Source organism: Marmota flaviventris, chromosome X, assembly GCF_047511675.1.
Source record: "Marmota flaviventris isolate mMarFla1 chromosome X, mMarFla1.hap1, whole genome shotgun sequence".
Taxonomy (NCBI): domain Eukaryota; kingdom Metazoa; phylum Chordata; class Mammalia; order Rodentia; family Sciuridae; genus Marmota; species Marmota flaviventris.
In genome coordinates this window covers 61199731-61223883 of record NC_092518.1, presented here as the reverse complement: position 1 = coordinate 61223883, position 24153 = coordinate 61199731, and the positions used below count along the sequence as shown (strand labels likewise).

General features: G+C 37.8%; 1 protein-coding gene across 1 annotated transcript in view; it reads left to right on the top strand.

Moving 5' to 3' along the window:
• Positions 1 to 22123, top strand: part of Heph (hephaestin) — a 71466-nt gene extending 49343 nt beyond the window's left edge. The window contains exons 15-20 of the mRNA XM_027935795.3: positions 8535 to 8641; positions 9595 to 9820; positions 12543 to 12682; positions 13698 to 13860; positions 17967 to 18011; positions 20936 to 22123. Of these exons, the coding sequence (XP_027791596.2) occupies positions 8535 to 8641; positions 9595 to 9820; positions 12543 to 12682; positions 13698 to 13860; positions 17967 to 18011; positions 20936 to 21168 (914 nt within the window). The 3' untranslated portion in view covers positions 21169 to 22123. The remainder of the gene's footprint in view (positions 1 to 8534; positions 8642 to 9594; positions 9821 to 12542; positions 12683 to 13697; positions 13861 to 17966; positions 18012 to 20935) is intronic.
• The last annotated feature ends 2030 nt before the right edge of the window (positions 22124 to 24153 follow it).

The following is a 24153-nucleotide window of genomic DNA, read 5'->3' as shown; positions in this document are numbered from 1 at the left end:
CCCAGGGTACTTCTGAGCCACATCCCCAGACCTCTTTCTTTCTTTTTTTGGTGGTGGTTCTGGGGATTGAACTCAGGGCCTTGTTAATACTAAGCAAGCACTCTACCAAATAAGCTATATCCCCAGCCCCAGCCCTTTTTATATTTTATTTTGAGACAGGGTCTCTTTAAGTTGCTTAGGGCCTTACTAAATTGCTGAGGCTGGCTTATGATTTACAATCTCCTGCCTCAGCCTTCCAATCCAATGGGATTACAGGCATTCACCAGTATACCTGGCTCTTTGTATTTATTTAAACAGCTGAAGCATTTATTTCAGTGGACTGGTGGGAACAGAAGTCAGATTAAATGGATGAAAGAGTAAAAAGGAGGTGTGGACATGAAAATTGGGAGTATCAACAGCTTTTATGGGAGCCTTATCTTTGAATGCTCGGAAGAAAATGGGATTTTGTAGTTGGAGAGGAATGTGGGATCCAGGGAAGATTTTTAAATAGGATATTCTAGTGCTGAATTATTCAATACCATAGCCATTAGTCACATAGGACTATTCAAATCTAAATTAATTAAAATTAAACTAAATTAAAAAATCAGGTCCTTAATTGCACTAACCACACATGGCTATTATATTTTATAGCACTGCAAGCCTCTCTGATTGGCACCAAACTTCTATTTATTTTCTCTGGTTGCAAATGATAAGACATCTCTGCTCTCATCAAATATTAATTCCTCTCATTCATGCTCTGGATGCCATACCCTCTCCATTTTTTAATTACTTTAATCTTTTTGCTATTGTGTATGTGTGTGTGTGTCTGTCTCTAACTCCCCTAATAGTCAGTCTTTCTCTCTTGGCTGGATCATTGCCATTAGCATACAAACATGCCTGGTACAGTGAGAGAGGTTTGCATATTTTTACAGTTGATAAAAGTTCTCTTTTGGTGGCTTCAGTTTTCTGATTCATGTCTGAGGCAAGGCCATCAGTGCTGTGGCTATGGCTATATTGGGGTGGGAGGAATGAAGCAAAAGAAAAAAAATATATAAAATTACTGATTCAGAGTGTAAAAAAGCAGGCTTTTATTTTTTTATTATTTATTGACACAATAATTGTACATATTTATGGGGTACAATGTGTTACTTTGATACATATAGATATTATGTGATGGTTGAATCAGTGTAATTAGCATATACATCACTTCAAATATTCATAATTTCTTTGTGATGAGAGCATTCAAAATCCAACTTCTGGCTATTTTGAACTGTTTGTTACATTATTATGCGAAGTTACAATTAGATAGGAGGAATAAATTCTGATGTTCTATTACACAGTAGAGTGACCATAATTAAAACAAGCTTTTAGGGCTTGGGGTGTAGCTCAGCAGCAGAACCCTTGCCTGGCATGCTCAAGGGTGACCATAATTAAAACAAGCTTTTTTGAGAAACAGAATAAGACTGCCAAACAGTGTAGAGGACCCATTTGAGGTTTCATATAATTAATTCCAAGTCAAACCAATCTTCTTGTTTATTTTTTGTATCTTTGTTTTTTATGTTTTAATTTTTGAAATGGCAAAGATTTTTAAAAAGTGTACTACTAAGTGTTACTGGGGATTCAGTATAATGTACATTACTGTGAGGATTTAAATTGTGTAACCTTTCAGAAGGGAAATTTGGCAATGTATATCAAGGTTGCTACACGTTTTTACTCTTTTTGACTCATGAATTCCACATTTAGAAATTAATTCTAAGGAAATAGTCATAGATGTTTTTAAAGTCTCATGTGCAAGGCTGTATCCTATAGCATTATCCATAATAGCAAAAAAGTGGATGTACACCAAATGCCCAGGAAGATACAAATATCTTTAATGGGCAGGGTTATATAGTCATTAAAATCATGTTTTTGATATAGCTTAATAATATTGAAAGTGCTAATGATATAAAGTTAAATAAAAGTCAAGCTGTGTATTAAAATGATTCTAATTTTCTAAAATGAGAGAATATAAATATGTATCCATACCTGTGTATATCCCCACATACATTTATTTATTTATTTTTCACTTTTTTGTGATGCTGAGGATTGAACCCAGGGCCTTGTGCATGTGAGGCAAGCACTCTACCAATTGAGCTATATCCCCAGCCCCATATATTTATTCATATGTAGCAAAATGCAGTTTAATCTAAGAGAGTACTGATTTCTAAATAATTGGATTATAGTGATTTTAATGTTCTTGTTATACATTTCATAGATTCTGCAATATTCAGCATTGAACATGTTTTATTTGTATATATTTTTAAAAATTTATTTTTAATCATAGAAGTAATACATGAATGCATTCTCATTATAAAATATTCAGATAGCACAGATAAACAAAATTCCCCATGGCTGTACTGTCAACCTCAGCTCTCTTCCTAGAGGTAGCCCATAATACTAGTTGTGTTTGTTTCCTTGTAAATATTTTTCTCTGTATTTATACACACTTATATTTACATGTATTACTTAACAACAATAGTTATTTGTTACTATTATTTTAGACAAAAAGAGATGGGTAGAGAAAGATACACTAGTGAAAGGGACCACAGGGGCATGTCCAATTAATAAGTGGTATATAGATGGTCAAAATAGAAGGGAGTGATCTAAGATGTCAGCTACTTCAAAGGATAAAGATAATGTATGAATGACACCCTTATCTTCACCCCAACCCCTCACCCTTGGGAAGCCAGTCAGTATTCATCTAGGGGGTCAATTTGACAGGTTGGCTTTGAAAATTATTTTAAGATAATGAATCTAGAAGGTCCTATTGTAGACTGGAAGGCAGTCCAGTGTGGTAAATGCCAGAAGGAACTGTGTTGGAATTCACTATCTCTAATTCTTTCAAGTACTAACAAAACAGTAATTTGATCTACAAGAACACCATAGCTGTAGCAGTTACTCTAATATAGTCAGACCCACAGTATCTCATTGGCTCATACGTTTTAGACATATTTTCTTGAGATGGATGCTTGACATTACTGCAAGTGGATCATAAGTGTCATATGGTTATTTTTCTCAACATTTTACACATTAAATGAAAAAGTAACTCAGGGCAGAAAAAGGGATGAAGTCAGGTTTGGGAACTTCAGTGAAGATGAGAGATGTCAGACATTGCCAGTTTCATTCATTCAGCTGTCAAAGCTGTATTCCAAGGGCAGGTCCCTAACAGCAATGGGAGACAAATTTAATAGGCAGAAGTGAAGAAGAAAAAGAGGCCTGGTTTAGGATAAGAGGGTATCAGGAAATAAGTAAGGAAGTTAACTTCTGAGATGCTTCTGGGGATACCATCAGGGTGTGAAACCTTTGCATTTTTGAGGGTTTTTGTTAGCATATTGGTTTGGCTTAAGCTTTGAGGCATGAGGTTAGGACAGACACATAGGCCTCTAAATTATTTATTGACTCTTCTAGTATGGAAGTTGTTGGAGATTGTGTTTGCTACTGCTGCTATAAGGAAATATTACAAACTGGGTGAAAAAATAAACAAAATGAATTTACTGTCTGAATGTTTTGGAAGCTAGAAAATCAAAATCAAGGTATTGGTGGTTTTGTTCCCTTTGGGGGCTGTGAGGGAAGGCTGTATTTCAGTCCTCTCTGGATTTTTGCAGAAGATCATTTTTCCTGTGTCCCTTCACATCATTTCCTTCTATTGGCCTCTGTATGCAAAGTTCCTCTTTTTTTTGTAAAGACATTAGTCATATAGGACTAGGACCTACCCTAATGACCTCATTTAAAATAAATTACTCCTTTAAAGACTCTTTTCCAAATGAGGTCAAATTATGAGCTACTAGGAGTTAAGACTTCAACATATTTTTTTTTTGATGGGGACTCAATTCAACCCACACCAGTTATGACAAGAACAATTCTGATGGAGTGGTACAAAAAGAAGCTAGATTGTAGAGGATTAAGGAATGAACAGGAAATGAGAATAATAAATATTGACAAAACTTTAAAAAAGCTTAGCTGTGAAGGAAGATAAGGTGGAGAAAGGGGTCATAGAAGAAAAGGGGGTCACAGAAGAAAGATGAGACTTGAGCATGGTTTAAGTGGGGAGAGGAACCAGCAAAGTAGAGGTTGAAGATCCAGGTGGGAGAGGGAATCTGAGTGTGAAAAGTGAGATTAAGAACTCTCATGGAGTTGGAGGAGGGCATTTCTCTCCTTGAGCCTGGAGAGCTTGATGGATATGAATATAGATATGTTGGGGATGGGAAATGGGAGTATGAGGCAATAGAGCCTTCATAGAGTGGTGGTTAAGAGCAGGTTTCAGGAACCACACTGAATAATTTCAAATTTCAGCTATGATATCTGATCTTTGGAAATTGATTAATAGCCACAAGCTTCAATTATTTCACCAAAACAATGGAATTAATAATCATATTTAGGCTGGGCTTGGTGGTACATGACTGTAATCTCAGCGGCTTGAGAGGTTGAGGCAGGAGGATCCAAAGTTCAAAGCCAGTCTCAGCAATTTAGCAAGGTCCTAAGCAACTTAGTGAGACTGTCTCAAAACATAAAAAAGACTGGCAGTGGGTCTTTCTAACCTACATGTGCCTCACTTGTTCTTGTGATTTTTGCCTTTATAAACTCTGTACTTTCAAAATTCAGGTGCTGGGGAGTTCTTTGAGGCACTAATAATAATGCTCCCAGCTGCTTGCCTGGCATGCTCATAAAAGACCTTTTTTCCATTAAAAAAAAAAAAAGACTGGGATCTGACTCAGTGGGTAAGCGTCCCTAGGTTCAAACCCCAATACCAAAATCATCATCATCATCATCATCATCATCATCATCATCATCATCTCAGGGAATTTGTGAAGATTGAGTTGTTATGTTTCAACTTTGTCAGTTGTTTTCTTTAAAACAAGTCCATTATTCAATCAGTCATGTGGCACATGCCTGTAATCCCAGACACTTGGGAGGCTGAAACAGGAGGTTCACAGTTTAAAGGCCAGCCTTGGCAATTTACCAAGGCCCAAAACAACTTAGAGAGACCCTAGTTCAAAGAAAAATAAAAAGGTTCAATCCCTGGTACCAAAATAATTAGCTAACTAAATATCCATTATTAATAGTTCTTTACTGAGGACCAAATCCTATCTACCAATGGTTCACTGTGTCCAGTAGTATTTTTGAGTGTTTCAACTTACTTACCCTTCCCTTTCCTGTGCCAGAAGGGTAATTTTGATTTGTATTTTCTTAACTGGTTGATGGTGATGAATACCATTCATATGCCTTTCATATGCATATTTGCCTTTTTTTTCTTTTGGTATGGGAATTGAATCCAGGGGCATTTAACCACTGAGCCACATTCCTAGTCTTTTTTTTTTTAATTTTTTATTGTTGGTTGTTCAAAACATTACATAGTTCTTGATATATCATATTTCACACTTTGATTCAAGTGGGTTATGAGCTCCCATTTTTACCCCAAATACAGATTGCAGAATCACATCAGTTACACATCCATTGATTTACATATTGCCATACTAGTGTCTGTTGTGTTCTGCTGCCTTTCCTATCCTCTACTATCCCCCCTCCCCTCCCCTCCCCTCTTCTCTCTCTGCCCCCTCTACTGACATTCATTTGTCCCCCTTGTATTATTTTTCCCTTTCCCCTCACTTCCTCTTGTATGTACTTTTGTATAACTCTGAGGGTCTCCTTCCATTTCCATGCAATTTCCCTTCTCTCTCCCTTTCCCTCCCACCTCTCATCCCTGTTTAATGTTAATCTTCTTCTCATGCTCTTCGACCCTACTCTGTTCTTACTCTCCTTATATCAAAGAAGACATTTGGCATTTGTTTTTTAGGGATTGGCTAGCTTCACTTAGCATAATCTGCTCTAATGCCATCCATTTCCCTGTAAATTCTATGATTTTGTCATTTTTTAATGCAGAGTAATACTCCATTGTGTATAAATGCCACATTTTTTTATCCATTCATCTATTGAAGGGCATCTAGGTTGGTTCCACAGTCTTGCTATTGTGAATTGTGCTGCTATGAACATCGATGTAGCAGTGTCCCTGTAGCATGCTCTTTTTAGGTCTTTAGGGAATAGACCGAGAAGGGGAATAGCTGGGTCAAATGGTGGCTCCATTCCGAGCTTTCCAAGAAATCTCCATACTGCCTTCCAAATTGGCTGCACCAATTTGCAGTCCCACCAGCAATATACAAGTGTACCCTTTTCCCCACATCCTCGCCAGCACATTCCTAGTCCTTTTTTCAAACTTTATTTAGAGTCTGGGTCTTGCTAAGTTGCAGAAGCTGATTTTGAACTTGCAATCCTCCTGCCTCAGCCTCCAGAACCACTGGGATTATAGTCATGAAGTACTGCACCTGGCATATGGAGTTAGAGGAGGGCATTTCTCTTGTTGAGCCTGGAGAGCTTGATGGATATGAATATAGATATGTTGGATATGAATATAGATTCTTACAGTATCCTTTTTTTTGTGGTACTGGTTGTTGCAAAAACCCAGGGCCTTGCATGTGCAAGGTAAGCACTCTATCACTGAGCTACGTTCCTAGGCCTTATATCATCTATAATGAAGTGTCTGTTCAAATTTTTGCTCATTTTAAATTGGGTGGTTTGTTTTCATTCTGTTAAGTTTTAAGTTACTTATCATTTTATTGTCTAAAAACAAATAACCCAATTAAGAGTGAGGAAAGGATTTGAATAGACATTTCTCCAAAGAAGATAATAAAAATGGCCAATAAGCACAAGAGACAATGCTCAACATCATTAGCTGTCAGAAAAAAGAAAATCAAAATTGCAATAAGATAACATTTCTCATTTACCAGGATGGCTAAAGTAAAATTATGAAAAAAAGACAATAATTATTTTTTAATGAGGTTGTAGAGAAATTGGCACCATAATAGTGCTGTTTGTTGGAATATAAAATGATGCAGCTGCTTTGGAAAGCAGTTTGGCAATTCCTCAAATGGTTAAGCATATTGTTACTATATAAGTCAGTAATTTTGCCACAAGGTTTTCATCCAAGAGAAATGAAATTACAGGTTCACTCAAAAAATGTACACAAATGGTGATAGCAGTATTATTTATGGGGGTGCTGAGGGTTGAATCCAGGGCTTCCTGCATGCTAGGCATGTATTCTACTATTGAGTTACAACTGCAGTCATTTTTACTTTTTATTTTGAGACAGGGTCTCACTGAATTGCTGAGGCTGGCCTCAAACATATATTCCTCCTGTCTCAGCCTCTTGAGAAGCTGGGATTATAGGTGTGCAGTATCAGGGCCAGCTTGTTATTTTAATTATACATATTTATGTATCACACTATGATAATTCACTATATGTATTAATCTATAATGATCAAATTAGAGTAATTAGCAATGGGTGAATTATATGGCATGCAAATTCAATAAAGCTGTTAAAAACATTAATATAGGAGCAATTGGAAGTTGGGTTGGTGAAAGCAAGACTAGAAGCAAAGAGACTTGTTAGATTTTGTAATAGTCAAATTGAGAAAATAGGGCAGGAAATGGAAAGAAGAGAGGTGGCTATAACACATTGTAGAGGCAGACTCAATAAGACATGCTATTTGGTTGGTATTTTGTTGGATGTTGAATGGATGAAGGTTTAAGTAGGCAAGGAAGACTAAAGTTTATTTTTTTCTGGTTAACTAAGAAAGTTATGATGTTATTTCTAGACATTGGAGGTGCAATTTGCAGAAAAAAGGTTGTAAGTTCATATGAGTTCATAACATTTTTTTGGTGCTGGGGATTATGGTAAGCAAATGCTTTTACTACTGAGCTACACTATCAGCACTTTTTTTTTTTGTACTGGGGATCAAACTCAGGGAAACTTTACCATTGATGTACATTCCCAGTCCTTTTTAGTTTAGTTTAGTTTTGTTTTTAATTTTGAAACAAGGTCTCTCTTAATTGCCCAGACAGACTTTAAACTTGTGGTTCTCCTGCCTCAGATTCCTGAATATTTGAGACTACAGATGTGCAACACTGCACCTGGTTCATTTTCAATTTTTGACATGATATCAATACAATCATCAAATCATTACCAGTATTTCTTTGAGAAATTGGGGTTGGAGCTTGGTAATAAGAAAGGTCTGGCTAGTTGTAGTATTTAAATTTTATGAAAACATAGATCACAGTTTATGTCAGAAATTTATCTGAAAGCATCCATAGAGAGTATGGGGGAAAAAGGGAGAAGAGGGATAGAGTTGGAGTTTCATGGAAACAGGTGCATTTAGGAGGTAGCAGCAGGAAGAATAGACCTAAACAGAACCCCAAAAGCAGGTATACTACAAGCATAGAGATAAAGTAAGGATATTTTATAAGAGAATTAGACTAGGGCCTTTAAAGAAGTGGAGAGTAGAAGAGAACTGTTGAGGGTTTCCAACAAGGAAGAAAAATAAAGTCATGAAAAAAATGGATACTGTTATGGAAATGATGGAGAAATATTTTAAAAGGTCCTGTGACTCATCCACAACAGCCTTTTGGGGAGACATTAAAATTGAGAGAAATTTCTGATCTGGTCCCCTATTTATTCTTCCTAGGTGAGGTGCTTACTTACCAGTGGAATGTTCCAGAGAGATCTGGCCCTGGACCCAATGATTCTGCTTGTGTTTCCTGGATATATTATTCTGCAGTAGATCCCATAAAGGTAAAAACAAGATTGGCTGACTAGAGGTGGGTCTTAGAAATGGGGAATTGCCTTTGAAAATGAAGTCACTGGGCTGGGGTTGTAGCTCAGTGGCAGAGCATTCACCTAGCAAGACATGAATTCAGTCCCCAGTTACTGCAAAAGCAACTACAAAAGAAGCTGTTAAATAGGTGTAGTAATAAGCCCAGGCCTAAAATTCTAGAGCCTAGGATTTTGGATTTTCCTCAAATGTTGGGTTTACTTTAAAAATCAGGTGAAGGGAAAAGGCAGCTCCAGCTATTTGTCCTGAGGAATTTCTTCTTGCCTTTTCTTTTGGATCCTGTAAGGCAATATGCTCTCATTCACAAAACCTGACGATGCTTGCCAGGAGATTCTAGTCAAATATTTAGCGCTAGCTTGCTTTGAAGTTACTTTTAGAAAAGTCATTCTGTCTCTATTTCCTCATCTGGAAAATGGGTTTTTCTGACTACCCACTCACTCATAGCAAGCCATCAGCAATCATTTATTGTCTGCTACATTTTGGACGTTTTACTTGGTGCTTTGGATGATAAAAAAATGTAAGATATAATTTCCCACCTTCGAAGAACATGGCCTAGCTGAGCAAGAGGGAAGTGAAGAAGGCATTACAATGGAGGTACTTGTGCTCTGGCCCTTGAAAGCTGAATAAAATCATGTCATCAGACAAGGAATGTGTTGGAGGGGAAGGCATTGCAGGCAGAGGAAACAGCATGTAAAGGCATTGGGTTGTGAAAGTTGCTTGGTGGATTTGAAGACCTACAAATAGGTAAAGCATAGGTTAGAGAAATAAAATAGGGTGCTTATAAATATAAGACATTATGATGAAGTTTTGAGTACAATGGGCTCACATGTAAGCCATCTCCCTGTAGAGTATGGCCACACAGGAATAACCAATAACCTGATTTTTCTCTCTTTCCCTCTTATTCCCTTATCAGGACATGTACAGTGGCTTGGTGGGGCCTTTAGCCATCTGCCGGAAGGGTACCCTGGAGCCCAATGGAGGACGAAATGACATGGACCATGAATTTGCCTTGTTATTTTTGATCTTTGATGAAAATCAGTCTTGGTATTTGAAGGAGAATGTGGCAACCTATGGGCCCCAAGAGCCAGGCCACATTAACCTACTGGATGAGACTTTCTTGGAGAGCAATAAAATGCATGGTCTGTAGAAAAGAGGCTACTTCTATTCCAAAGAAGTTTCCATTAATTGCTTGAGGGTATCTGATAGTCCCATCACTAAATAAGAGACCATAATTCCAGAAGAAATGGGAAGGTTAGAAGGCAGAATGGGGATGAATTAGAAGAAATATTTCCTATTATTGTACATTTATATGCACAGAGAAGATATGTGATCTAGATGAGCTCAGGTGCCCAGAAAACAGCAAGCTAATGCTATAAGGTTGCCATGGTGACACAAGCAAATTTTAACATATTAAAGAAGGCAAGATGGACATTTGTGACCCTCTGTGTACCTTGTGAGCTAACTGCCTGGGGCCTCTTTGTTTCAAAATTCTGACTTAAATCTCTCGATATCATGTTATTTCATTAGGTTTCTGAATTTGGAATCTGCTTTCTCAATATAGATAGATGAAGGATAGTTTGTCTTTTAGTATGTTTATTTTTTAATTTGTATTTTTGGTACTGGGAATTAAACCCAGCAGGCCTCTACCTCTGAGCTATATCCCCATCCCTTTTTATTTATTTATTTATTTTAAATTTTGAGACAGGGTCTTTATAAATTTTGTGATCTTCCTGCTTCAGCCTCCCAAGTCGCTGGAATTATAGGGGTGCACCACCATGCCTGGCTGGTCTGTTTTTAAAACAAAGTTTCAATCTACAGATGAAACAATTGGGACTGGGGGTGTAGCTCACTGCTTGCTTAGCATGCACCAGGCCCTGAGTTCAATTTCCAGCACCACAAATAAACATACAGATGAAATAATTGGAGAGAAATAATTGAGGAGAGCCTCAGGGAGTAGTGTACTGGGTTTATAATAGATATAGGAAGAACTTTTTGATTCTTGAATGGATTTGGTGGGAAAATTGTGCATCAAAGCCTTCCCTTGCTCTAGAGATTGGGGTAGCTTTTCAAAAACAGGAGAAAGTCTCAAATAAGAAGGAAAGCTTAAGTGCAGTGGAATGTATGAAGTGATCTCTCACCACCCCATCTAGCCCAAGATTTCTTTGATCTGAGAATGAGGTGCAGCTTTAATAACGACTCTAATGGAACTCAAAAGGAGTATCTCATTGTCCCACAGATTTTAGCTATTTCCTCTTGATGGAGAGATGAGTGATTCACATTAGAACAGATGATTCACAAACTTCACAAAGTGAACTTTTTTAGTTCTCTCAAATCAGAGAAATAAATGGTCCAGGGCAAAAAGTGAATGAGGGCAAATTTAGGTCCTGCTAATAGCAGGAGTTTGTCTAATGCCCACTTTCATCTGTTTGTTTATATGTCAACTCATCTAAACTCTTCAGATCAATCTACCTAGCAGGTATTTTTGAGCAATTTCTGAGTGCTGGCATTAGAAATATAAAGATAAATGATGTTGGGGTCCAAGGACACAAATAAATAATATTCTTCCCTTCCATTCTGGATTTTTGAACTGAGAAAGAGAGATATTGAAAATTGCATGTAAGCTTTATTACTGAGAAGGTTAATTAGAAAAATGAATTTAGTTCTACACTTAAGTGTGCCTGCTGATACTCCTCTTGCAATAGACAGATTTTTCTACCTTGTCATTGGCATAGATGGACAACAATAGCTCTCCCTCTTGACAGAGGCAGAATCTTACCAACAATGAGACAGTGAATCAATTTGCACCCTTTTCTGTGATCAGACTGATCAGAGAAAGAAAAGATCTAGAAGGGCCTTACTTGAGCTTGCTTAGTCCCTTCTGCCAAATTCAGTTTGGTGGGGGTATACAAAGAGATAGACTATAAATAATCCTTCCATTATTTCCCCTCTTGAGGAGTAAAATAGAAATTACCTTCCCTCAGTGAGAACATAAGAAGTGGGAGGAAATTGTTCTGGGCAAAGTCCTGCCAGTGTGAATTATATGGCAATGAGTAGTTTGTGAATGCAGCGTAGGACATGGCCTGGGAAGAAAGAGATGATAAGGCCCATGTATTAATATTATTACTAATTACATGAAAATGACAAATTAAAAAATCGTTTGTTGTAGGCCAAGGTAGCTTGCTGGTTGTTCTGAAAAAAAATATATAAGGAACCTATAATACTAGTATATGCAATTATTTCCTGCTTACTGGTAACCTAAGTCTAGTTGAAAATGTAAGATTCTATAATTTAAAAGATTGGCAAACCTAGAAGACAGCTTTTATCAAGTTCCAATGAGATTAAAAATAGTACTGGTGGAGTTTGGAGGTGGAAAGAATGAACAGTATGGAGAGAAGTTAGGAGGTCAGGGAAGTTTTCTTGAGGGAAAACATGGAGGTTGAGCTTATGGGAGGGAAGTTCAGAAATATAAAATCACAAAGCACATACATCGATCATATGGGGGATGGAGAAGAAATGACCCTAATTGGAATAAATGTGTTGAGTAGTGGTAGATAAGTCTGGCAAGGTACTCTGAAGTTGAACTTTGAAAGACCTTTTTAGCTGGACTATGGAGCAATAGGCTTGCTTTTTTGGGAAAGGGGGAACTATTAAAATATTTTACGTAGCAGAATGACATGAACAAATTAACTATTTAGAAAGATAACAACAATGTGTAAAATAAATTAAGGGGAGGTATATGGGATAGAGATGAGGAAAGCAAGGAGCCTATTGCTATTATCCGAGATGATAAGGACCAGACCTAGGACAGTGACAAAGGAGAATCAAGGTGAGGAATAAAAGAGACATTTTCTTATTTTACAGCCATCAATGGGAAACTATATGCCAACCTCAGGGGTCTTACCATGTACCAAGGAGAACGGGTGGCCTGGTACATGCTGGCCATGGGCCAAGATATTGACCTACACACAGTCCACTTCCATGCTGAGAGCTTCCTTTATCAGGTGAGCTGGAAAGAGGGCTGAGACCCTCAGGAGTGATCAAAGGAGTTTCTTGACAGCCATTGAGGAAGAAGGGAATAGCAAGGAATAAGGTATTAATCAGTTGAAAGATCAGAGGTCTAATATGTGGAGAATATTGAGCTAGGAATTATCATTCAGCTGTTAGTCTGAGGATCTGATACTTCCATTTAGACCTTAACTTCCCTTTGGAAATGGAAGAGAATGGCTCACTTATTGGGTAAGGGGATTGAAGGAAGCCATGTCACTGAGTCTCAGTCAATGACTTGAAAGTAAGCAAGGATTCTCAGAGCAAGTAATTTCAGAGTAGCATCTCAGAGTCTATGAAAGTCAGCAATCCATTAAAAGGAAAGTTTCAATTTAGTAACTACATGGAACGATATGTAGATTTTTGAATATTTAGCCTAGGAAAAGAGCAGAGATTTGAAGATTTGATCAGACTTAGAAATCTAGATGTACAGATACAGGTGATAAGGAGGAGAAATTAAGTTGAATTCATTTCTAAGGAAAACATATGGCTCCTTTCTAGGTGTCAAGGCTTAATATAAGTTTTCCAGATTTCAGCGTGCTAAAAGACATGAGGATACTAGTTTTGAGTCTTTTAAAGGAATCTAGAAGATCTTTTACATTGGTACAATTTAAAAAAGAGTAGGAGGAGAGAGTCCTTTGTTGATTTAGTTTGTGTGGGTGGATTCAAGAAAGATGAGTAAAGTGGACTTTTAAAGCAGCTTTCTGGTCTAGGAATTTTGGAGTCTCATGTCACTGATGTGAACATCATACACTTTATTTTGTATTTTTTAATTTGTTCATTTAGTTATACATGACAGCAGAATGCATTTCAACTCATTGTACACAAATGGTGTACAACTTTTCATTTCTCTGGTTGTACATGATGTAATGTTGTATCATATATGCAACATCATAGACTTAATTCCTGTAAGCTCTGAGATGGTTCCTTTACCCTTCATTTTCTCTCCTTTACCCCCAATCTCTCTTTCAGAATGGACAGAGCTACAGGGCAGATGTGGTGGATCTGTTCCCAGGGACCTTTGAGGTTGTGGAGATGGTGGCCAGCAACCCTGGGACATGGCTGATGCACTGCCATGTGGCTGACCATGTCCATGCTGGCATGGAGACCCTCTTTACTGTCTTGTCCCCAAAAGGTAAAGCCTACCTCCATAAGATGTATCATTTTCTAACCCTTTAGCCTATAGGAATCAGTTCATCCCCTACAAAAACTCTTTGTATCTCCACTTTTGATCCCAGAAGAAACACATTTTTTTTTAAGAACCACATCTCAACAGAACATTCTCCCCCTCTAGGCTATTCCTAAATCAGTATACTCACCCTCCACTGAAACCTTGAAACCTACATCTCTTCTAATTACTTTGACACCTTTTGAACTCACATGGGTTGGCCCAGCTTGAATCTTGTTGAGCTCTAGGCTTAGTGCAAGTTTGCATCCTTTGAAATTAATTTATATGTAACTTTATTAATTAGAGTGCACTAGAAGCACTGGCAGTTAACAAGGAATATTACTAATGGTTACTTTTTTTTTGTCATGCTGGGGATTGAATGCAGGGCTTTGCACATGCTAAGCATGCACTTTACCACTGAGCCACACCTCCAGTCCTGTGAATCTGTTTTTAATGAAAAGAAAAAGAATTCTAATCTCACTTCTTAATTTATTTGTTTTGTGAGGATTGTGAAAGGCAGTTCTTTCTATCCTGTCAAAGGTAGAAATAGATATTGACCTTCAATTCTGCTTATTCCAGACAGAGTTGCTACTAAGGATGGAAGGAAACTTTTTTCCTCAGGCTGGGAATGCAGCTTAGTGGTCGTGTACTTGTTTGGCATGTGTGCCTGGTTTTGATCCTCAGCACTGCTAACAAAACAAAACAAATCAAAAACAAAACAACCCCCCCCCAAAAAAAAAAAAACTAAAACAAAGCATGTTTTTCTTTAAAATTTTTTTTTTGTAGTTGTAGATGTAGTTATAGATGCCTTTATTTTATTTATTTTTATGTGGTGTTAAGGATCAAACCCAGGGCCTCACACATGTTAGGCAAGTGCTCTGCCACTGAGGTACAGCTCCAGCCCCTGAAGCACATTTCTCTCTCTCTCTCTCTCTTTTTGTTATATTGAGAGGGACTAGCTTGGCAATTTCTTTTCCAATCACTCTTGTTCTTCACTAAGGATATAGAAGGAAGGATAGGCTTTGTTGGCTTTTTTGTTGTTAGAGCATTTGAAAGTTCAGGATTTCACTTCTGTTTTTGAGGAGAGAGGTTACTGGAAATTGAACTCTAGGCGCCTTACCATTGAGCCACATCTCTACTCCTTTTTTCTTTTGTATTGAGACAGGGTCTTGCTAAGTTGCTGAGGCTGGGCTTGAACTTGTGATACTCCTCCCTCAGCCTCCAGAATCGCTGGGATTATAGGTGTGTGTCACTGTACTTGGTAATGTCTCACTTCCTGACTATTTGACTTGAGTCCAACCACCAGCATTCTTGCAAGAAGTCATATAGAGCCTTCTGGGGATAAGAGAACAAAGTTGTTTTAAAAACAATGTCATACTGCTTTGAAAAATGATGATATCGAAGTGAATATTCTAAGGTTGTCAGCCACTGACACTTTATCAGAAGGATTAGAGAGTGGGAAAATGCCTTTGGAAATTCAAACAGACTTAGCAAACCAGAGTAGAGAATTTAACTCTGCTCTTTACCCCAGGGAGAGAGACAAATTACAGTACATTGTGATTTCTGGAATCATTAAAATACTTTGTTTTCTGCAAGCCATAATGCTGGAATGTGACTTCCAATTATTAACTCTAATACTATTCCCTAGGACCCAGATGTTGTTGTTGTGTTCCTTTAGTTCCTAGAACAATAATAGTACAGTGGTCAGTTGATTTGTCATCAAGGTGCTATGGTTTGAGGACAACAGGGTGTGTGTGTGTGTGTGTGTGTGTTTATGTAAAATATATTTGTTATACATAAATATTAACATATAAATATATATTAGGATGTAACCCCCACAGGCACAATATCACTGAGCAACATCTCCAGTCCTTTTTAATTTTTATTTTGAGACAGTGTCTTGCTAAGTTGATAAGGGCCTTGCTAACTTGTTGAGGCTGGCCTCAAACTTGTGATCCTCCTATCTCAGGCTCCTGAGATGCTGGAATTATAAAGAGTGATGTCTGAAGTCTTCATATATTATAATATGTCATCCCAAATGGGACCAATTCTAAATGTAAGAGAGCATCTTAATATATTGTAATTGGGGTGCTTTTATTTTTAAAAAAAAATTAATGTGGATATAAAACAATATATTTATTTATTTATCTATTTTTTATGGTGCTGAGGATTAAACCCAGTGCCTTATGCATGCTAGGCAAGCAATCTACCACTGAGCCACAACTCCAGCCCCCTCACTGGGGTACTTTTAGGAAGATAGTTCATATCTCCCTATGACAATCAGCCAGCCTCATTATGGTCTAATTCTATATTGCTCTAATCTCATATATGCTAACAGGACAATCAGAAGGAAGAGTTGAAGTTAGATAGGGAGGAAAGGACTAATTGTTGAAATAAAGTTCCTGATGAGGCAGCAGGGGATGAGAGCCAGAGATAAAATGAAAGATTAGTGCAAGGCTGGAGGATAATCATTTTTGTACTGTAAAAAGACAGAAGGCTTTAAATTAAGGATCAATGAATAGGTTGGGAGGAGGGTCTTGACAGACATGTAGAGGATTTTTACTGTAAGATCTTTGTTTCCACTGTAATGGAGTACATAGAATCATCTGCTGAGAATGAAGGGAAGATGTTCAAATAAAGGACATGACAGAAGTGGGCAAAGGTTTGGAATAGCCACTCTGGGGGATTGGAAATAAAATAATTATTGCCAGGCAGCTTTGGAGGCAGTTGGATATAAATAATACTACTCTTTATAATTGTGTAACTTTTTTCTGGCAGCATTCAGCATATCAGACAAAATACAAGGAGGGTGTAGTTATTGTGGTTTCACTCAATTATTATAACACTCTTTTTTTAAAGTTAGCATTTGGAATGATAGACTATGGAGTCTAAACTGACCAGGAATGGACAAGAAGAGAGGATGAAGCTGGTAGGTTGGGAAGAAATGGAAGGATTCAGGAAGTAGAGGTCTAATGAGAGGAGAATAAGAGAGTTTTTAAATAAAAGGTAATAGAGCACTGAAAAATAGCAAATTATTGTTAGATTTTGAATTTCTGAGGTGGAACAAGTCTGGATAACAAGATCAGGTGACCATGTGAGTGGTTGGTAAAATTGGAATGGAAATGAAAGTCATTAGAGTTCAAAGTTCCAGCCAGGTGCAGTGGCACATGCCTGTGATCGGCCCAGCAGGCTGAGGCAGGAGGATCGTGAATTCAAAACCAGCGCCAGCAATAGTGAGGTGCCAAGCAATTCAGTGAGACCCTGTCTCTAAGTAAAATACAAAATAGGGCTGGGGATGTGGATCAGTGGTGGAGTGCCCCTGAGTTCAATCCCTGGTACCCCCCCACTCCAAAAAAAAAAAAAAAAAAAACAAAAACAAAAACAAAACCCAAAAACAAAAAGGTCCAGAAACTATGAGGGTTCAGTGTTGGATGGAAACTGAGGAAGACCGACAAGTTCCTAAAGACTTCCATGAATGAAGAGAACTTCTGGGTAATAGTAACAAGAAGTGCTTGTGTGTTTTTTTTTTTTTTTCTAGTCAAATAATATGAGCCTCAGAAAAGATAAATCTTTACTAAAAGAAGAGGAATAATGGTTGCCAAGCAGTATTGTGAGAATGTAAATGAAGCACAAACCTTAGAGAAGAGCTCAGCTTCACAAGATCAAAAGGAAAAACAAGTTTTCTGAGAAAAGATTGAATGTGTAGGGAAGTACATTTGGCAAGGGGCAGAAGCTTCCTAAAGGGAGGGTGGGAAATTGTGGAAAAGAAAGAAATAATGGGAACAGAGGAGTTACCAAGAAATGTGAATAATGCCAGAGGAGTCACTTAGATTTTAGAATTTAGATTTTAGACTTAGTCTCCTAAGTCTGTGTACTCACCCATATTTTTTCACCACTCATAATCAAATTGGCATACCAATATTGAGTTTTGACTATGAAGTAGTTGATTTTACCTTTCTCTTACTTAGTATATATCACATAGAAATTCCCTCAACCAATGCCAGACTCCCACAGGAAATCTATACATTGATAGAAAGAATAACAGGACTAACCTTTTATCTTTTTTCCTTTAGATCATTTAAGCACTATCACTGCTATCACCAGAGAGATTGGAAAAGGTACGTAGAAGAGTTCATAGACTGGGTAGATACATGTGGGAAGTGGGGAGAGGGAAAGAGGGTGTGTGTGGAGAGGTACCTCTGACATTGGGAATTACATGACAGAAAGTTGGGTACCAACGAGTGTCCTGAGCTCTTCCTAAGATTTCAGAAGCCAGGGAACCAAGGTTTGTCTTCCCTCAACATGTTGATTTTCTCTGGCTCCCATCCCCAACTTATGGAGTCAGGGAAAATAACCTCATTCCCAGTTGGAGGCTGCTGTCTTAGCTTCCTACTTAATGTGTGAAGGAGAAGAAAATTGTAAGTCCTGCTGGGTTAGGCATGAAAGAGTTGTAGCACAGACATGGATTCCCACAGGGACAATGTAAGACTAGAACAAACACCAGACGGTCTTCAATAACTATTTTAATTCTTGCCTCTTTACCCTTCATCTGTGAAATACCAAGCAGTTGAACTTTTGGAACCAGTCATTTCTGTTCTTTGAGAAAGTAGAGATTGTTGACTGTACAGTGTATATCCAAATATTGCTCTCATTCTCTATCCCATTGGTCGCTGGGCTAGGAAATATTCAGAGGAGTTATGTGAGTTAAAAGGGACATTGTAGAACATCAGTTTACTCAGGAGGTTTTTAGCTGTGCTTGGAGAATTCCTAATGATCTGACTAAATATCTCATGAACTATTAACCAAGGAACTAGGGTATGTCCTGGAGGGGTTGGAGAGAGGTAAGGTAAGGTTGAGTGGAGGGGGCTTAGAGACCACATCTTCCAACTGAGCACTCATATATTTTATATACCTACATTTATATCTATATATAAACATGCTTGTGTACATGCATATTTGTTTTTATTTATTTATTTATTTGTGATACTCAGAATTGAACCCAGGGACACTCAACCACTGAGCTATATCCCTAGCCCTTTTTCATATATATATATATTTAAATTAGAATCTCACTAAGTTGTCTAGAATGACTTTTTACAGTATTAGGGATTGAACCCAGGGATATTCTACCACTAAGCCACATACCCAGACTTTTTTCTTTCTTTCTTTTTTTTTGAGATAACTTCTCCCTAAGTTCCAAAACTGCCCTCTAACTTGTGATACTCCTGCCTCAGCCTCCTGAATCAAAGGGAGTACAGGTGTGCACCATGCACAGTCTGGCTTTGAATTTGCAATCTTCCTGCCTCAGCTTCCCAAAGTCATGAGGATTATAAGTGTGCCCCACCACAGCCAACTACATAGATATTTGAAGTTTATATTTGTATATACATACATACATACATATTTTATATGTATACACATATTCCTCCTAAGGTCTCACTTGTTAAAAATATTCTACAATGGGGGAAAATCCTCAAAAATGTTGGTCTAATAAAACTCAATAATTTTCTACATGAGAAGCTGAGAAATGGAAAGTGATTTATCCAAGGTTACAAAATAAGTGGTAGAGGACTGGGGATACAGCTCAGTTGGTAGAGTGCTTGCCTCATATACAATCCGAGAGAGAGAGAGAGAGAGAGAGAGAGAGAGAGAGAGAGAGAGAGAGAGAGGGAGAGGGAGGGTGAGGGAGGGAGGGAGGGAGGGAAGAGAGAGAGAGAGAGAGAGAGAGAGAGAGAGAGAGAGAGAGAGAGAGAGAGAAATGGTAGAATGATAACTCAGAACCAGGATGTTCTTCAGCATCTGTTTGAACTCTTTACATTTCATCTTCTTTCCGTTCTGTTAGAACATTCATTCATCTAATTATACATTCATCAAACAGGTGTCAAGTATCAGGGATACTAAAATAAATAACACATAGTTGCTACTTTCCAGTGTCTAAAAATGGAATGAAACATAGAAACAATAATTGCAATGCTGGATGCTAAGCACAAAAAGGGCAAGTGAAAATAACACCTAACATTTATTGTACACTTGCTATCTCCAAGGTGCCAAGCTAAATATGTTTTAAGTATTAACTCAGTTAAACCTAAGAACAATCTCTGTTAGATGTGGCCATTATCCCCATTTTATAAAAGAGGAAACTGAGATCCTTATGGGAAGGGGGGATTAGGTTTCTTTTCCCAGGGTCACACAGTAAGTATATTGTGGTAGTATAGACTACAGGTACTATGAGAATATAGCACAGGAAATTGTTACTTATTTAGCTGAATTTAAAACTTTCAGAGACATGTAACATTGATTCTAAGTCTAGAAGAATGAAAGGAAAGAGGAAAGGGTGTTCAGGTAAAGGGAGTGTCATGAGCAAGAAAGATCACTTGTTATTGGGAATGAAGATTGAGTTGCTGTGGCTGATAGAAGCATGCAAGAATAGAAAAGTAGGTGAGAGCCTGATTGTGAGGGTAAGAATGTCTGGCTTAAGATTTTGAGCTTTACTTTGTTGGTCAATTGAGGAGCATCACAAGTTTGTTTGTTAGGAATAATACAATCAAGTATTTTGCTTGTAAAGACCTAAGTGACATTACTCTTAGTACTACCCACATAGGTGAAAGATTGGATAGCATAGTGGCATTCTGTTGTCATATTCTAATGGTCAAAATGAACATTGATAAACTAGATTATTGAGTTGGTCTTCTTTCTGGAGTTTCCTCTATTGCCCCTAATTTTACACTCAGGAATCATGCAGATCAAGTCTAATCTTTTTTTATCTAAAAGGAAATGTATTAAGGACTTCCCAATCTCAGTCTTACCTCTTTGCCTGAATGGACTATGGTCTCAGTGATTCTAAAGGACCCTTCCAGCTGTGACATCTTGTATCTGTGATTCTTTGTAACCTTCGAATCTGTCTTTATCAGCTAGTATTCCGAAGGATAGGGACAGGTGTGCTGACCTATTTGGACTTGTTTCTCCAAGAGATGACAACCAAAGGTGACCCTTTAGAGTACTCCCCATCCTTGGGTACCCATTTTCTCTTCCTCCATTTCAGCAGTGAGCCTAAAAGATATTGGAGAAGGCAATGTGAGGATGCTGGGCATGCAGATACCCATAAAGGATGTCGAGATACTGGCTTCTGTTTTGATTATCATGGGCATCATCCTCCTGCTTGCTTCTCTGGCTCTTGGTGGTGTGGTCTGGTACCAGCATCGACAAAGAAAGCTACGCCGCAACAGGAGGTCCATCCTGGATGATAGCTTCAAGCTTCTGTCTCTCAAACAGTAATAATTGGAGCCTGGGGATATCCTCAGGAAGAACATCTGGTTTGTACTCCCAGAACCTCAGGAGGCCATGGACTAACAGCTAACTGTACTGTCAAATGGGCATGGGTGGTGAAGGAGGAAAGGAGGAGATCAAAATTACCTGCATATTTCTTCATTTATTTATTCACATGGAAATGATATGCACTCAACTTTTTTGAGTTTCTTTTCTATACTTTGGCACCCAGGACTAGGTAAGTCCCCTCGAATCTTACAGCATAAATTGCAACAACTAATCAACCTCCAACCTTTGGAAGGCCTGGAAATTCCTAAAAAGTAATCCTCTTCAGAAAGTAGATAGCAAAAGAAAAACTCATCAGTTGGGTTTCTGTTGCTTTCTACGATGCAGGCAAGTTCACTTTGAACTGAGCTAAGTGAGCTATGAAGAAAACCCACAATTAAACTAAGAACTAAGAAACATAGGCATGATGGGGAATTGGAGGTAGGGTGGTAGGGATTGGGGATCCAAATTATATTTTTATTCTCCTTGGCAGTGGACTATTTTGGAGAAATGAGTGGATGGTTGGTTGTTGCCATGATTACCAAGAACTGCTGGAGTCAGAAGCACCTTAGAAAGCCAGTCCTTCAAGTTTCTACACAGTGGAACTGAAAGGAATATTCAGGGGCTTCTTTGTGTTTTAGGCCACACATTATGTCCATTAAAGTACTTGTTAGAACACTAACAGATTGAATTTGATTGTTCTGATGTTCCCTGTGGATTCTGGGAGGTGACTGGGGAGGTATAGAATGGGTCTGTCCATCTTATGTGGATCCTATAAGTTTGTATTTTGGAAGCTGCTCCAGAAGAAGCCTCAAGTCAGAATGTTGGGCAACATTCTAGAAATGGAAAAATCCCATTGATGACAATATTTAAAAGGCCAATTAAAAACTTTAAATGTTAGTGGTAGATTCAAGACTGAAACCAGACTCCAACTTGGACACTAGGCAAGGAGAGGTGGGCAGGGCCTTTGTGGATAAGGTACCATGAGAAGTCAACTTGCATTTTGGGGGATCTCTATTTTTTAAATTTTTATTTGTTCTTTTCAGTTATACATGACAGTGGAGTCTATTTTGGCATATTTAAATAAACATGGTATATCTTAGGATCCCAGTCTTGTAGAATGTTAATTAGAATTGGGATTTTTATCATAGAGTCTCAATAAAATATTGAGATTCACTGTGGTGTATTTATATATGTACATAGGAAATTTTGTCAGATTCATTTCATTGTGTTTCCTATTCCTATCTTCCTCCTTTCCATTTATTCACCTTTGTCTAATCCACTGAACTTCCCCTTCACTCCTTTGTTGTGTGCTAGCACTCACATATCAGAGAGAACATTCGACCTTTGGTTTTTTTTTGGGGGGGGGATTGGCTTATTTCATTTAGTATAATAGTCTTTAGTTCCAGCCATTTACTGGCAAATGTCATAAAGTCATTCTTCTTTATGGCTGCATAATATTCTATTGTGTATGCAAATAGTATGTTCTTTATTCATCTGTTAATGTGCACCTATGTTGGTTCCATAGGTTAGCTATTGTGAATTGTGCTGCTATAAACATTGATATGGCTGTGTGTTGTGATGCACATGTATAATTACAGAGGCTTGGGAGGCTGAGGCAGGAGGATTGTAAGTTCAAAGCCAGCCTCAGCAACTTAGTGAGGTCCTAAGAAACTCAGTGAGACTGTGTCTCTAAATAAAATATAGATAAGTATGTGCCTCACTGGTTAAGCACCTATGGGTTCAATCCCTGGTACAAAGAACATAAATCAAAAAATTGAAACATTGATGTGACTTTGTCACTGTAATATGCTGATTTTAAATTCTTTGAATATATACTGAGGAGTGGGATAACTGGGTGAAAGAGTGGTCGTACTAATTTGCAGTCCCACTAGCTATGTATGAGTGGATCCTTTTCCCCACATCCTTGCCAACATTTATTGTTACTTGTATTATTATTTTTTTTTGGTACCAAGGATTGAACTCAGAGGCAGTTTACCACTGAGCCACATCCCCAGCTCTATTGTGTATTTTATTTAGAGACAGGGTCTCACTGATTTGCTTAGAGCTTCACCATTTCTGAGGCTGGCTTTGAACTCTCAATCCTCCTGCCTCAGCCTCCTGAGCTGCTGGGATTACAGGTGTGTACCACCACACTTTATTACTTGTATTTATTACTTGTATTCCAGATAATTGATATTCTGACTGGAATGACATGAAATCTCATTTTAGTATTTTTTGGTGCTATTTTATTTTTCATTTTAGTTTTAATTTGCATTTCTCTAATTGCTAGAGATGTTGAACATTTTTTCATGTTTGTTGACCATTCATAAATTATTCTTTTGAGAAGTATCTGTTTAGTTCCTTTGCCCATTTATTGATTGGGTTATTTTTATTTTTCATGTTAAGCTTTTTGAGTTCTTTGTATATCCTGGAAATTAATGCCTTATCTGAGGTGTGGGTGGCAAAGATTTTCTCCCAATCTGTAGGCTCTGTCTTCACACTCTTGTTTTCTTTACTGTGAAATGGGGGTCTCTTTATAGGACAAAATCATTTATAGCGCAACATTCCCTTTTTACCTGCAGGTTTTAGCATCTGTGAAACTTTGGTCAGAGAGCACATACAAGAGAGACTGGGGAAAGTGTAAAATGGCCCACCCCAATGTTGTATCCATCACAACACTCAGCCACATAGCAAATGCAAAACAGAAGAGGCATCAAAGAAAATAATGTTTTACACATTACAAAGCATTCTAATACCTGATGGAAATTGACTTAACTCTATTTGGGTGCTTTCCAGTTTTATATTTGAGTAAACAAAGCTCATGGAGATGATCACTCAGTTAGAAGCTGAACTGAGATTCAGGTAATCATCTATTTAATTCCAAACACCTGTTCCATTCTTCTTTATCACAGAAATAATCATGAATTTTCATCCTTCTTACCAATA